Source organism: Camellia sinensis, chromosome 3 (assembly GCF_055761805.1).
Source record: "Camellia sinensis isolate YWXY chromosome 3, ASM5576180v1, whole genome shotgun sequence".
In the NCBI taxonomy this organism is placed as follows: Eukaryota; Viridiplantae; Streptophyta; class Magnoliopsida; order Ericales; family Theaceae; genus Camellia; species Camellia sinensis.
In genome coordinates, this window is record NC_138963.1 from 27,426,704 (window position 1) to 27,442,106 (window position 15,403).

The window sequence follows — 15,403 nt, forward strand, 5'->3', positions numbered from 1 at the left end:
ATTGTTTGTGTGAGTGTGTTGTTTAGAATGCATTTTTATCTGTTTGTTATTGAATGATCTGTTCATGTTTTAATTTCGAATTGCAAATTGAAAGCCTTATCGGTGACCGATTCAGAAATTGATTAGTGTTATATGCTAATTGGGATTTACATGATTTTATGGTAGGATTAATTAAAATTCAATTTGGAATGATTAAATTGAAATAAATAATGTTAAATCACATTAACTTGAGTTTATTACATTTTTGCCATTTAGTAGGCCACCTTCAAAAACATTGTTTGAGGCTTGATTTACATGTTTGGTACACCATCTTTTCCATCCTCTAGACCAAACTGTGAGAGAGAGAGAGAGAGAGAGAGAGAGAGGGAGGGAGAGAGAATTGGAAGAAGAATTGAATTCAACAAGAGTTTTGTGTGAACTTAGAAGAAATTGAAGAGGACTTGAGAGATTAGGCTTCTACACTTGGAATTCAAGACTTAAGGTAGGAAATTCATTCTCTTAATTATGAATTTAAGTTGTTTGTTGCTTGGTTCATGGAAAAATTGGTGATTAGAGTCAAGAATTAGCTTAAAGTGATAATTTGAGAATCCATTCATACGTGCATGTCCATATTATAGAGTTTTGAAGTTGTTTTGCATGAAATTCTTCCGTGCATGTCTAGATCATAGTTGTAATTTAAGAATTCATCATGTTTTTGGGATGAATGGCTCATTTGATCATGTGTTAGAAGCTTTGAATTCAAATAATCACATGCATGGCATATTTGTATCATGTTCTTGAATTTTAGGTTGAATTTGTGTTCAATTGACATACTTTTAGGCTTTGATTTTATAAAATGATCTCTAAAACATGTTGTATTATGGGTTTCTAAGTGTTTTCCACAAAATTGGCCTAAAAGGATGAGTTTTGATATGTTTGATTCTTGGTTTGAGCTTTGGGAGCAAATTTGGAAAACTCAGATTTTGGCTTCCACGCTCGAGCGAAGGATTCCACGCTCAAGCAACCACCTTTGTTCTCAGACTCTCGCTCGAGCGACAGAATGCTGGCTCGAGCGTAGATTGCAAGCTCTCAGGTTTTTGCGTGTGCAAACACACGCTCGAGCGACGAGACCTACGCTCGAGCGAAGAACTGTGTCGAGCGAGCATCCAGTAGAGAATTTCAGCAACCAGTACTTTTTGCATTTTTACAAACCGCTTGAGCGAGGGAGTCTACGCTCGAGCGACCTCTCTGTTTTGGTAAGCTTGCTCGAGCAGAGAGCGAAGACCCCTATTTTTAGCAAATTTGAAAAGTTTTCTAATGTACATTTTTGTATCCTCATTCCGTCCTAGACATTCCTAGGCCATGTTTAAGGCATCTTAATGAGGATAATGTTATAGAACCACACCAAGTCAAGATAGGGGCTAAGTTATTAATCCCGAATGTGTAATTTAGTGTGTGTTCATTTTGCAACTGTGTAGGGTTGGCACCCGAGAACGCTGATTAGCCTGCCTATAGCCCAGTAATCTGTGAGTAACAATGTTGTAAAGATATATTCAATTATAATTATTTTATGAACAATCGATTGTACTGCTTTCCGAAGTGACATTGTTTACTAAATGAATGTTTGTCCTATTTTATGAACTGTACTCGTGGCATCCATAGCAACTTACTATTACTGTTACTGTTACTGCTACTGTACTGTTATTGTTACTGCTACTATTACAGAGATCTCTGTTAGTTCCAATGTTTGGAACCAATACTGTTTACTGTTTCAATGGCCATCAATAACTGTTTGGTCTATTAAGACCTACTGTACTGTTCTACTAATGGATGTACCACGTATGATCGCTATGATTTCTAAATGACTGATATGGCATGAAATATGAGCCACTGATTGAATAACTAATCTACTGATGCAAATGACTGTTTTAATTACTGAAATGACATTTATTCTTAATCCCTTTACACAGTTGTTATTCACTGGGCTTTAGCTCACTGTTTATATATGTATGTAGGTGGCCAAGCACCGAACCAAAGCTAGGAGCGTCAAGTTAAGCTCATGTTTTGTCAAGCCAACTATTGTGCCTCACTTCGAGGTTCCGAGTCCGTTCAAGCCAAGACTGTTTTGAGGTGTTCCAGATTCACCCTTTTGTCTCTGTTATGTAATGAATGTTTAAGGCTTTTGACTGTACAGTTATGGTAAAGGGATTGGATTCCTAACATGTATGTTATGTGTATCCGATATGTATATATGTTTATGGTTATGAATGTGGACTAGTCCATAAAAGTCTTTTGCCTTCTAGATTTTCATAGCTCATTGGACATCTTTTATTTACTGTTTGGCTTCCGCCAGCCCCTTACTTTGTACTATTGTTATTACTGTTAAGCAGGCCTTTGGTAATCACGGATTACTGGCCGGTTACGATGCTAAACCCTTAGGGGCGGGTTTGGGTCGTGGCAGTGAGTGTAAATGAAATTTGTTTAGTTAAAGTCAACTATTTGGTAAGAAAAAGACAAATATATTCTCACATCTTCATCTTTCTCATTTTTGAAACCTTAATAACCTGAAAACCCTAACCATGAAAAGAAGCTATACCCAAACAACTACAGTAATGATGAGATCATTGCCTTGTTGTCACATAGAGTTGTTGAGAAGATACAATTAGAAATAAGAGGATTGGTCCAAAATAAATGCGTATCAACTAAACTCGGTTTAAAGAAGGGAAAAGTTAATTCAAAACTTTATATCTTATAAAGAAATTTAATTAATGGAATGGTTGACAATTTTGAGAATATAGTCATAGTTTTATCATGCAATATGTCTCCTTCAATAATAATTAAATCTGAATGCAGTCATAGCTTATACAAGAAAAGTTTGTTAGGAAGTTAGCTTATACAAGAACTGAAATAGAGCCTATCATGCTTTGTTTTTTTTTTGCAAACCTCTTCTCTTTTTTTTTTTTGAAACCTTAGATTCAATAGGATTTCAAATGCCAATCTTTGGGTGAAGACGAGACTCGAATCGGGTACCCAGTTTGGGAGTTAGAACCGGATTTTAGTCTAGGCAAACTAGTTCTTTAAGAAGTTTAGAATTCGAGGTGTTGACGCCCCAAAATCACCAAACGGCATCAGAGTAGCACGAAACTTGGCACACACAACCGCCTAGGTATAAGAGACTTGTGGGAGAAAATGGGACACGAATTAGGTTCCCAATTTGGGAGTTAGAGCCGAATTTCGGTTTAGGCAAATTAGTTCCTTAAGAAACTTAGAATTCGAGACATTAACGCCCTAAAATCACCAAACGGCATCGGATTAGCACGAAACTTGGCACACACAATCGTCTAGGCACGAGAGAATTGTAGGAGAAGATGGGACTCGAATCGAATTCCCGGTTTGGGAGTTAAGTTGGATTTCACTCTAGACAAACTAGTTTATTAAGAAACTTAGAATTCGAGGTGTTAACGCTTCAAAATCACCAAACGGCATTGAATTGGCACGAAACTTGGCACACACGACTGCCTAGGCACGAAAGACTTATGGGAGAAGACGAGACTCGAATCGGGTTCTCGGTTTGAGAGTTAGAACCGGATTTCACTCTAAACAAATTAGTTTATTAAGAAATTTAGAATTTGAGGTGCTAACGCCCCAAAATAACCGAACGGCGTCAGAGTAGTATGAAACTTGGCACACACGACTGCCTAGGCACGAGAGTCTTGTGAGAGAAGACGAAGGCTTAGGGTGGTGGTTTTAAGATTTTATGAACAAAAGTGGAAAATCGTAATTTGATTATGTACTAAAGTGAAAAAAATTCAGTATGTTTGGTTTCAGTTTTCTAAATTTAGTTTCCTAAAAATTGAATTTTTTGTTTTTCATTTTTTTTTATTTTTAGTGAATATTTTTAAAATTTTAAGCATTTTTTTTACTTTTTTAAATACACCTTACTTTGATATATTTAAATAGTAAAATATTTATGAAAAAATATTTTTTTAAATTAATAAATACACAAAAATATGAAAAATGTATTAAATTTTCGTATTTTTTGTTATTTAGTGTATTTATTAAAAAAATCACAAATATTATACTTTTTAAGTATATTTATGTTAGGTGTGTTTAAAAATTAAAGAAAATTGTTTAAAATATTAAAAAATTCATTGAAAACATTAAAATAAAAAAAATAAAAAAAAAAAGAGTAAAATTTTCTAAAAATCAAAACCAAACAAACTAATTATTTTTTTAAAGATTAAAGTGAAAAACTTATACTGAAATTCTTAAATTACCCCTCAACAATGAACGAGGGTTGATAATTGGACTAAAGTGAGGGACGGAAAATACTATAAGGACAAAATGGGAGAATATATGTTCGTTAAGGACTAAAGTGAGAAATGATCCAACTTTTAAGAAGAAAAAGTGTAACTTACAAATAATATTAAAAAAAGAAGAAAGGGCACCAACGCAATTAAGGCAACATTGAGGGGTGTTGTTGCAAAGCTGCAGACCAGAGAATAAGAAAAATCTCATCCCCTCAAAAGATGGGGTTTATCAAGTTTGAGGCAAGGAAGAGCCTATGATTCGGTGCTGACACTTATTCTCTCTCCTCTGGGTTTGTCTTCAAACTCACTAGAACAACAGGAACCCATTACCCATGTAGCTTGAAGGAACTTTCTTATAGATTGACCTATACATACATATATACATCAATGGAGGCTGGAAGGAACTTTTTTACTTCATCTCCTCCAGTCCCTCCTCGAACCCATCTCAAGAACTCCCCATCTTATTCTTCTTCAGGTAAATTTACTCAAAATTCATATATTTAGTTAGAAAAACCATCTGGGTATATGAAATTTTGGTTGTTTTTGGCTTTGGAATTGAGCTCACTTTGAATTTGTTTATCCCAGTTTGGATTGAGGGGTTTGGTGAGAAAGGAAAAGAAATTGAGAGAAAATGAACTTCTTTTCGCTTGTTTGGATGATTGAGTATGTGAGAAAGTTATCAAATAATGAGAAATGATGAGACCTCAAGATTGTGCCTATGCAATTAGTTAAAAGAAGCACCATCTCTGTAAAAAAAAGTTTAAATATAAATTGTGATTTTGAGAGTAGGCGGGTGTATTTGACAATGCTTGGTAATTATAAGTTCAAAGGATATTTGCTTTTATCTATTTTCTTTTGCTCCTTATGTCTTACTTAATATTTCAACTAGTTTTAGCAATTAAAGGCGTCTAAATAAATTTTAATTTTTTTTGGGTGGGGTTTTCTGATTTTCTAGGACAGTAAACCATTAAAAATCATGATGATCACAGGCAGTCAAATTTCATCCAACTTGGATTGAAGTATGGATAGTTGGTGCCTACATTTCAATTTTACTAATAGTTGGTGCCTACATTTCAATTTTACTAATGCATCAAACACGGAGGAATATAATTGAAATTATTGTTGACAAATTGTGAATCGAATCATGAATGTTTTTAATATCAAATGAAATAAATATCAATATAAATCTCATATATCAATAATTGACATATTTTTTATTTATTTGATAGAGAGGCAAAAGACATTGTTTCATGTATTATGCAAATAAAAACAATAACAAAATTGAATCATATTGAATTGCAAATTGTATCAAACAATTCTCAGTTTTGGTTCAACAACACAATTTCTGGTTGAAACTCATTTCAAATCATGCACAATTCAAATTGCGATGATTTAGATGACTACTTTTGTTTGTTTCTCCTTTGGATACCCTTCAAACCCTTATTATCATTCCCCAATCCACCTATTGGGAGTAGGTTGCAGTCTTGCAGAAATCGCTAATTATCATTCCCTTGTATTTCTTGCCATAGGTCGCTTTATAAAATGATACTCTGTTGTATTCTCATAGCATGACACATAAAGAACTCAATTGTCTTTGTGGTGCGTAAAAATTACACAGTACTGATAAACTGACCTTAAAATCTATGCTCCCAGTTTCACTTATTAGGGCCTACTCTTCTTCTCTTCTTCATCTTCTTCCCAATGTGTGCATCCCCACTTGCTAAAGGATATTATTGTTGGGGGCCTATTTGATACCTCATATCTGAATATCAAACCCAACTAGAACGCCATTGCTAATGAAGCATGAGTTTTGACTTCCACCTCTATAGGCAAGAACATTTCAAATTATTGACTTTTTTAGAAATCTTGTTGTATAATCCAAGATCCTTTTCATCACAAGAGCAACATTTCGAGATAAGTTTTGAAAGTACAGTGAGTTTTGGTGAAAAATGTTTGGTTGAAATTGTGAGAAATTGTGCTGTTGTTAATCATACATGAGAAATTTTAAAATGACAAGGTTTATCTGTATTGAATCTCAAATGCAGCTCTCTGGGATTGAAACATTCATCAAGTGAAGATGTACTTGATGTTTGTCCTCAAGAAACTTTGAGAAGGTTAAGATACTAATGCTGGAAGAAGTTTAATACCTCCCCGTTATTTACACATGATCTAGTTAATGATGCATTGGGCTTGACGTAGGCCAACTTTAGGAAACCAGGAATAATGCTTACCTGTGCTGGGTTTATGGTGGTTTTGGATTTTAGGAAGGTTATGAATTAGGGTTTTCATGTAGAAAATACATTGTAGGATTTATAAATTGAAAAGACTTGGAATTAGCTTAATTTTTTAAGTGTTGGATTGCTGATTTTTTTATGAAAAAGTATATTCAAAATTGTGGATGGCATGTATATTAGGGTGTGGGGATATTAATTTGAAAGCCAAAAGGTAGGGGAAATAGTTACGGTTCATTAATGTAGGATTTACAAATTGAAAAGGGTTGGGATTAGCTTAATTTTCAAAGTGTTGGATTGCTGATATTTTCATGAAAAGTATATCCAAATTTGTGGATGGCGTGTATATTAGGGTGTGGGGGTATCAATTTGAAAGCCAAAGGGTAGGGGGAAATAGCTGGGGTTTATTAGGGCTTGATAGAGTAAAGAGTTTTCATGTAGAAGAAACAATGTAGGATTTATAAATTGAAAAGGGTTGGAATTAGCTCATTTTTCAAAGTGTCAGATTGCTTATTTTTTCATGAAAAAGTATATTCACGAATTTGTGGATGGCATGTATAGTACTAATTTGAAAGCCAAAATGTAGGAGGAAATAGTTAGGGTTTATTAGGGCTTGATAGAATAAAGTTTGGGGGCTAAAAGTAGGGGATTGATTGTTTTTTCTGAAGAAGAATTTAAGAATCTGACCTAGACTTCGTTTTGGAATCATCTCATATCGTAAGGTTCCATGTCCCCTAAGGGACACCCCTGTAACTCAACTCACATTCTCTCAACAAAGAGACTCAAGTACAAGTCTCCTCAAGTAAACTATCCCAGGGAAAAAATAAATAAATAAATAAAAAATCCATGTAAGGTTGCATTTGTTAAGTCACCGATTGTTCCAAAGCTTAATCTATTAGGAAATGAGCCCAACAATGTATATTAAGCTATCAATCACCCTCTCTCACATGCAACCCTGTCTTCCATACAGAGAAAGAAGAAAGAATGCAAATGTGGACCATATGTAAACGGAGGACTTTAACCCAATCTCCTCCAACCTGAGTTTTAATACCATGTTAAGTCACCAATTGCCCCAAAAGCTTAAGTTGTTAGGAAATAGGCCCTACAATGCATATCAAACTATATTTTTATTCATTTTGTGACATGCACATGCTTTAGATTACAATAAGTGCATTTTTTATCATATAATATGAAACACATTTTTGTCCACATGCATCTCTTCCCCTTTGTCAAGGTAGTGTATTTTCTTACAGAGCAATTCTACTTTTTTGGCTTTGTAGAACTAATGAGCTCTTGGTTATACTATCAAAATTATTTTATTTCATGGTGTTGTAGCTGGTGGGTGCCATCAACTTGCACATAATTTCATTTTTGTTTTGGTTTTCAGAACAAGAAGCTCATGTTACCTGTAACTTTTGCAGTTTTGATGCTTCATGAGCAAGCATCTCGTGCACTTCCCTTTATGCCTACTTCTTCTTTAGCTCGACATTTCCCAACCTCAGTTCTTCTACAAGAGCAGCGTGATGAGAATAGGCCTTTCTTGCACATAATGAAAGAAGATAAAATATCTCAGGTGAAATGTCGAAACCCTGTATTTTTAATAAACTAGATCACTTATGCCAGTTTTTGTGTTCCCAAGAGGTTCCATAAACACTAGTCTCTTGGGATTCAACTGCAAACCCTAACAAAAGTGCACTGTTGATCAACAACTGTCCAATCTCTTCTGCTATTAATCCTAGTAGATCTTTTCAAAAAAATCTTATTTTCATTCACTTCTTTGGGATTGGAAAATTTTATTCTTTCCTCATTATGGTCCTACACTTGAGAGTGAAATACCACCATCAACTGCAAACCATTGAATTAAAAATTGTGACTCATCTTTTGGTGTTCTCTCTCTCTCTCTCTCTCTCTCTCCTTATATGAAAAGCTTCAACCTAATATCTCATTGATTATCACCTTGTTTCTATACTCTTAAAGGTAACATTGGACAGTAGGCGGATGGAAAGTGGGTCCTCAGAACATGAAGAGAATATAAATATTGATTCTGATCAACGCCTAAAGGATTTTCAACGTCAGATGCTTAATTTGCCCGGTTTAAGGTATCTGTAATATCTATCAGACTCTTTCAGCCTGTTACATGCACTAATTTACTACTTTATCTAATATAGTAGGTTCACAATGTATTATGTCCCATCATGTGTATAGGACAAACTTCTCTTTACTGCTATCCATTATTAATTGCTCATGTGGTATCTGTTGCAGACTGCAGTTTTTGCTGAGAGAGGAAATAACATCCTTAACTATGCTCTCTGTTTCGAGTAAAGCAAAGAAGCTTATGTTGGACATTGAACCACATAATGTGGTTGCCCTTGCTAAGAAAGCTTTGTCAGCCTCAAAGAAAGCCGCTTTGTTAGCTGAGGATTCACAGTTATTTGAAGCCGATGTTGATGAATGCCTAACTCCTAGGTCAGTTTCTTGTTTACTGTTTCCCATCTCCCCCAATAATATTATGTTCTTGTTACAATGCAATTTCTTTGGGATTCATGTCTTCAACTTCTGTTCAGTTCAAGATCCACAAGTTTCGATAATTTTCCACCTGAGGAGAAAACCGTAAGATCAACACGTCTACTAGAGAGGCGATCTAAGAGAAGGAGGGTGACAAAGCTGAATGTTGTGGTTCATGAGAGAAGGGCAGAGTTACAAAGAAAAACAAGCGAAGCATTCGATCCAAACGACCCCCTTCGACTGTTTCTTCGGAGTGCAGAAACTAAGCAACTTTTGACTGTAGAAGAAGAATCTGATTTGATTGCTCAGATACAGGTCTACTTGTGGTTCTATCTTTTCTCCAACATCTAAGGAAAATTTGATCAACAAACTGATGCTTACTTGTATTGTATCTCAGGATCTGATGAGATTGGAGGAAGTGAAGAGTAGGCTTCTGTCTCAGTTTGACCGTGAACCGACACTAATCGAATGGGCTGCAGCTGTTGGGCTTAGTTGTCAGAGGTTGAAGATGCGACTCCACTGTGGTCACAGTAGCAGGGAGAGGTTAATTTACGCCAATTTTCGTATGGTGGTTCATATTGCCAAACAATACCAGGGGCGTGGTCTCAACCTTCAAGATTTATTGCAGGTAAAACGAACATATTACTTTTGAGGCATCCTTATCATTTTGCCCTTACTAAGTTTTGGTAACAGAGTATTACTGGCAACAGAGGATTGGTCAATCTCTGATGTACATATTTTTTTGTTGACCCTTTTTCTTGTGAAAAGTATAAGATCAGAAACACTTCTCGTTTAGTGTTTTCTTTTACCTGGACTATCTTTTATCTCGCTGAAGATCCCACTTAAAACACTAACTTGTTACTTCGAGACATCCTTACCTTTTTACCTTTCAAAAATTATTTCTGCCCCAAAAAAGTGAAAATCATACAAAAATGATTAGTGTTTTTTATTTTTTCATTTTTTCACCAAACTAGTTCTTAGTTTTTTGTGAATTTTTTTTAGAAAACATATTTTGAAAACGAAACCAAACATTGTCAGATTCTTATTTTGATGGGAGTTGCAGATGTAATATTCCATGTACTGTTTTCTTTTCTTGGAAATCAAATGGAACATCAAGAGGAACCAATAATTAAAAGTCAAATTTGTTGTTTCTTTACTGATCCATTGGCTTTTCTGTTGCAGGAGGGAAGTAGAGGCCTTATGAGAAGTGTCGAGAAATTCAAGCCTCAAGGTGGCTGCCGATTTGCATCTTATGCTTACTGGTGGATAAGACAATCGATTCGGAAAGCCATTTTTCACCATTCTAGGACAATTCGCCTGCCAGTAATGACCATTTTTTGCTAACTCGGTTTTGTGGGTTGACTATGTTATGAAATTCATATGTTTGTTGACTTCCAAGTATTTAGAAGACTCGCTGTTGAAGAAAATTTTGAATTGGTTGAGTTTAACCCAGAACAAATCGATGTTGCAGGATAATGTATATAACCTTCTGTACAAGGTGATGGAAGCAAAGAGGTCATGCATTGGAGAAGGAAATCATCAACCGACAAAAGAGGAAATTGCAGTACGTATTGGAATGACAATCGATAAGTTGGAATTGTTGTTACATTCTGCAAGGATGCCTCTTTCGATGCAGCAGCCTGTGTGGGCGGACCAAAACACTACTTTTCAGGTATTCCTTTTAGCAACCTTGATTTCCATCCAGACCATCGAGTATAACTTTAAATTAGAAAATCAGAAAGTAGAAGTTAGAGAATAGGTTTTGAGGTACTTTCAACCGTATTAGGAATATTTTTTGATCAGCTAAAAGTGAAAAGTTATTTTGAAAATTAAAAAAGAAAAAAGAAAAGAAGGTCACTAAAGATGAAAAAAACCCAATAAAAAAAACTACTAAAATAGCAATTGCTAAACCCACGCTTTATAATAGTTCATGTTTGAATTGTAATGTTGTGAAAAAGTCTGAAAAAACAAACTTAGCGTTTTATGTTAGGCATAACTTTGTGATTTATGTGAAGGAGAGTTTTCAATTTTGGCTTTGCTCACAGGAAATCACAGCCGACACTTCAATTGAGATCCCGGATCTGAGTGTGGAGAAGCAACTAATGAGGCAGCACGTCCGCAACGTCCTGAGCATTCTCTCTCCTAAAGAGAGGAAAATAGTCCGGCTGAGATATGGCATTGATGGCGACAAACCAAAAACACTGTCTGCAATCGGTGATGTTTTTGGGTTATCTAAGGAGAGAGTACGGCAGCTGGAGACCCGAGCCCTACACAAGTTGAGGCAAAGTCTCAGTAGCCAAGGACTAGAAGCTTATGCAAATTTGATAATTTAGATTTAGTGATACGTATGGCCCTCTGCCATTTTGTTCTACAGGGTCAGGGTTTTTCTTTCTTTGAAATCTTTCTAGTGCAGAAAAATTAGTAAGCTTTGAATTTCTAGGGTTCTTCAAGCTGAATTTATTCTGCAAGTGAATTGAATGTACCGGCACCAAAAAAATGAATGTACATACGTTGTTGGCCCCGTGTATCCATATTCTCTCTCTCTCTCTCTCTCTCTCTCTCTCTCTCGCTCTCTCTCTCGTTATTGCATCAAGATTCTGTGGTGTTCAGATATACAATGTTGTTTCTCCGCTTTTTTCATTTCGCTTGTACATTTCAATCATAGTCATGTCAGTGAAGCTGTTAAATGCAAACAACATTTGATTTCACTAATCTTTACAAAGGAGCATGGATCACTTTCGTGTTTACAGGCCAAAGTTCTAGCACAAGAAAGTCGAAGTATGTACTTTATTTAATACAAGTTTTTTTGAGGATTTGCTGTGATAATGAAAAAGATTTTTATATATACGCCTCTAAATTGCAAGTAGAACTCCTCACACAACACGCATAATTGATACCGAGAACAATTTAACTATTCAAGACACTTTTCTAGAGCATCAGGAAGTTGTGGATAAGCATGCCAAATTTACAACAATTGGTGGCTTGGAAAGTTTTTACTTGTAGAGCTTTTCCCTAAAACAAAATTTGCGATCTGGGTGGATTTGCATGTACATTGTGGATGAGCATCTCTACAACAAAACTGAGTCGAAAGACAATCCATTTGCCGGTGGAACCATGTAAAATTAAGAACCGACTGCATGAAGGCTTCCCACAAGTGAAGTGTATACAGCATCATCAGGTGTATGACCCGCCTCTTTCATCTCATCATACAATCTAAAAGCGTCATCCGATCTCCCCTCCTTTGACAAGCCTGAAATCATTGCAGAGTAAGTCACAAGACTTCGAACTAACCCCCTCAGTGGCATTTCATTGAACAATTTCAATGCATCATCTATATTTCCAGCTATACATTCTCCGTGCACAAGTGATGTGTATGTATAAACGTCTGGCGTCAACCCCTTCGCTCCCAACTCATCTCTTAGCTTACAGGCTTCTTTCATCATCCCTTTCTTGCTATACCCGTCTATTAAAGCATTGTAAGTCACAACATTAGGCGTAATGCCTTTAATTTCCATCTCCCTAAATAGCCTCTTAGCCTCAACAAAATTTCCTTCTTTGCAATGTATATCAATCAAAGTGGTAAAACTCACTGTGTTTGGTGAAACACCCTTATCCACCATTGAGCATAACAACCTCTTTGCTTCCTCATACCGGTTCAATTTACATAACCCTGTAGCCATTATGTCATAAGCAAATACATCTGCCTCGAGTCCTTTCTTCTCCATCACAACTTGCAACCTCAATGCTTCATCGATCATCCCTTTCTTACAATACCCGTCTATCAACGTGTTAAATATCACTCGATTCAAGTCAATCCCTTTGCTTTGCATCTCGTTCAACAAAATTTCTGCTGCTTCCATCTGGCCCGCCTTGCACAATCCATTAATCAAAGCCCCGTAAGCGTGTGCATTTGGTACAATGCCTCTTTCAGTCAATTCATCGAACAATTGAAATGCCCTTTTCATATTTCCTAGCCTACCGTTCCAACTTATTAACGAAGTGTACACATGAACATCGGCCTCTATACCCTTCTCACGCATATCATCAAACAGCTTCTCTGCTTCTTCAATCTTGCCAGAGCTTGAGCATGACAACCCTTGAATCAAAAGGGTATACGTTGCTGCATTGTATGCCACTCCTTCCTTCTCCATTGCTCCCAATATGTCCTTCTTTCCCTCAAAATCCGATTTCTTTATATATGCATCTAACAATGTATTAAATGCATATGCATTGGGTTTAGTCCCTTTACCAACCATTTCATTCATCAATTCTCTAGCTTTATCAACCTTTCCTAGCTTACACATGCCATCAATCACCGTAGTCATTGAATAAACAGTGATTCTCACACCAGACTCGACCATCCGGTGAAAGAAATCAAGCAATAGCTCAACTTGATTATGTCTCTTCAGTGCAAGTAAATAAACCATACAAGACCTCTCATCAATCTCAAACCCATTGTTTTTCATGTACTCAAACACCTCTAAACCCTCTTGAAACCTTTGATTATCAGCATAAACTCTAAACAACATATCAAACAGCTTCACAACAATCCTGGGTTCTTTGCAATCTTGTGCCACCAAAGAAGCAATTTCCCAAACTGGGTTTCTAAGATCATCATCAATTGCAACATTGTTCAATACTTTCTTGGCTTCGATGAAGTTCCGGGATTTGAATAGGCGGCAAACAAGGGTTAAGTGGGCTTGAAGATTGGGCTTGTGGGTAGTGAGAGATGGGTTTGTTTGGAGGAAATTGAAGAAGTGGAAGCAAGATTGGATTGGGAGATGTGGGTTTGAGAGAACAAGGTGGGTTGTTTGGGGATTGAGATTGGAGATGATAAACGGGGTGAAATGGAGGGGATTTGAGGCTGAGTTGATTAGGGTTTTGGATATCAAATTGGCTGTTTCTTGATTTGGATTAGAGGTGTGGTTTGCGGGGAAGACTTTCTTCACAGTCTTCAAGAATCTTTGAGACGACATTTTTGGCATAGAGTGAGAATGTAATCTCCGATTCAGATCTATCGCACCACAGCTCTGCTACAATTTATGATGCAATCAATCTATGGAAGCTGGAGGCTACAACAACACCATGAATTCGTTTGGGTATTTTAGCCTCTGTTTGGAAAGTAGGTTTTAGGGTTTTTTTTTTTTTTTTTTTTTTTGCTAAAATAGTTGCAGAAAATAAAATAAATTTTTTAGCTTAATAAAATAAAATATCACATCCAATTCATAATCACTATATTCTTTCTCTCACAAAAAAATCAAAAAAGTCAAAAGTCCTTCCCAAACCAAGTTTTTTAGTCTCAGGCAAAAATAGCCAAAAAAACTAAAAAGTTAACCCACTTCCCAAACGAAACCTTAGTTACAATAAAATAAAATAATTTTTTTCATTTAATAAGATAAAATATCATATTTAACTCATAATCATTATAATTTTTTCTCACAAAAATCAAAAAGTTCATTCCAAATGAGACTTTCTTATCCCAAACTAAAATAGTCAAAAAATTAAAAAATTAAAAAGTCAACTCACATCACAAACCAACCTTATATGCTCGAAAGTAATTGTTAATGCTTTAGCTGAGTTTGGTTGATGGTTAAGGCGGGTTCAACTCAACCAACTTGACTTTAGTTTGAATTTTTCTTAAGCTTTGGATAAGATATTTTTCTATTTGGTAGGAGTTCGAGTAAAAATTTATAATCTTGAATTAAATTTGAATAGACTTGAACAAATATATTAAATAACATATATCTAAAAACATTAAATGTATGTAATGATCTATGCTATATATTAAGCAAAAGGGAGGTTTTTAACCCTAAGCCTTGTGGGAGCTTCAATCTCCCAATTTAAATTTCTTGATTTTTTTGAGAAAAAAAAATTTAGCATTTATTAAATTCTCCCAGCTCCCAATCCTTACTATCATAATAACACTTTAATGCATTAAGAACAAGCATAAAAAAAAATTCTTTGAAATCCAACACATATTAATTCCTTGAAAAGTCCCAACACATATGATTATTATTCATCATAATAACACTTTAATGCATTAAGAACAAACATAAAAAAAAATTCTTCAAAAGTTCAACACATATGATTATTATCAAAATATTAAACTTTAATATAATAGAATAATAAAAAAAAACATTTAATTCCTTGAAAAGTTCAATACATATGATTATTACCAAAATATTAAATTTTAATATAATATAAATAAAAAAAAAGACATTTAAAAATCACAATTCACATATGAGTAATGATTCATCCCCCATTTTCCCCCCACCCCCTTTGACCCCCTCTCTCTCACATTGGTTACCTTTTCTTTTTCTTTTTCTTTTTTTTCCTGCTCCTCCAATCACCCCCTGCCACATGGCAAAGGGGGGCGAG

The 15,403-nt window shown here is 35.4% G+C and overlaps 2 protein-coding genes across 3 annotated transcripts; one reads left to right on the forward strand and one right to left on the reverse strand.

Annotated features, from left to right (window-relative positions):
- Window positions 1–4,437: 4,437 nt before the first annotated feature.
- SIGF (RNApolymerase sigma-subunit F) lies at window positions 4,438–11,552 on the forward strand. 2 transcript variants are annotated; one of them, XM_028249237.2, is made up of 9 exons: window positions 4,438–4,764; window positions 7,942–8,093; window positions 8,498–8,619; window positions 8,783–8,986; window positions 9,085–9,340; window positions 9,423–9,653; window positions 10,208–10,348; window positions 10,497–10,697; window positions 11,071–11,552. In XM_028249237.2, exons 1-9 carry the CDS (start codon window positions 4,677–4,679, stop codon window positions 11,356–11,358), a joined length of 1,683 nt encoding a protein of 560 aa, XP_028105038.2. In that variant the 5' UTR covers window positions 4,438–4,676; the 3' UTR covers window positions 11,359–11,552. The 2 variants fall into 2 exon arrangements, with proteins under 2 accessions (XP_028105038.2, XP_028105039.2); XM_028249238.2 differs by having other exon boundaries at window positions 4,511–4,764; window positions 7,908–8,093.
- Window positions 11,553–11,699: 147 nt separating this feature from the next.
- Window positions 11,700–14,147, reverse strand: LOC114304052 (Pentatricopeptide repeat (PPR-like) superfamily protein). The gene has a single exon (XM_028249236.2). It carries the CDS (start codon window positions 14,008–14,010, stop codon window positions 12,148–12,150), a length of 1,863 nt encoding a protein of 620 aa, XP_028105037.2. The 5' UTR covers window positions 14,011–14,147; the 3' UTR covers window positions 11,700–12,147.
- Between the last annotated feature and the right edge of the window lie 1,256 nt (window positions 14,148–15,403).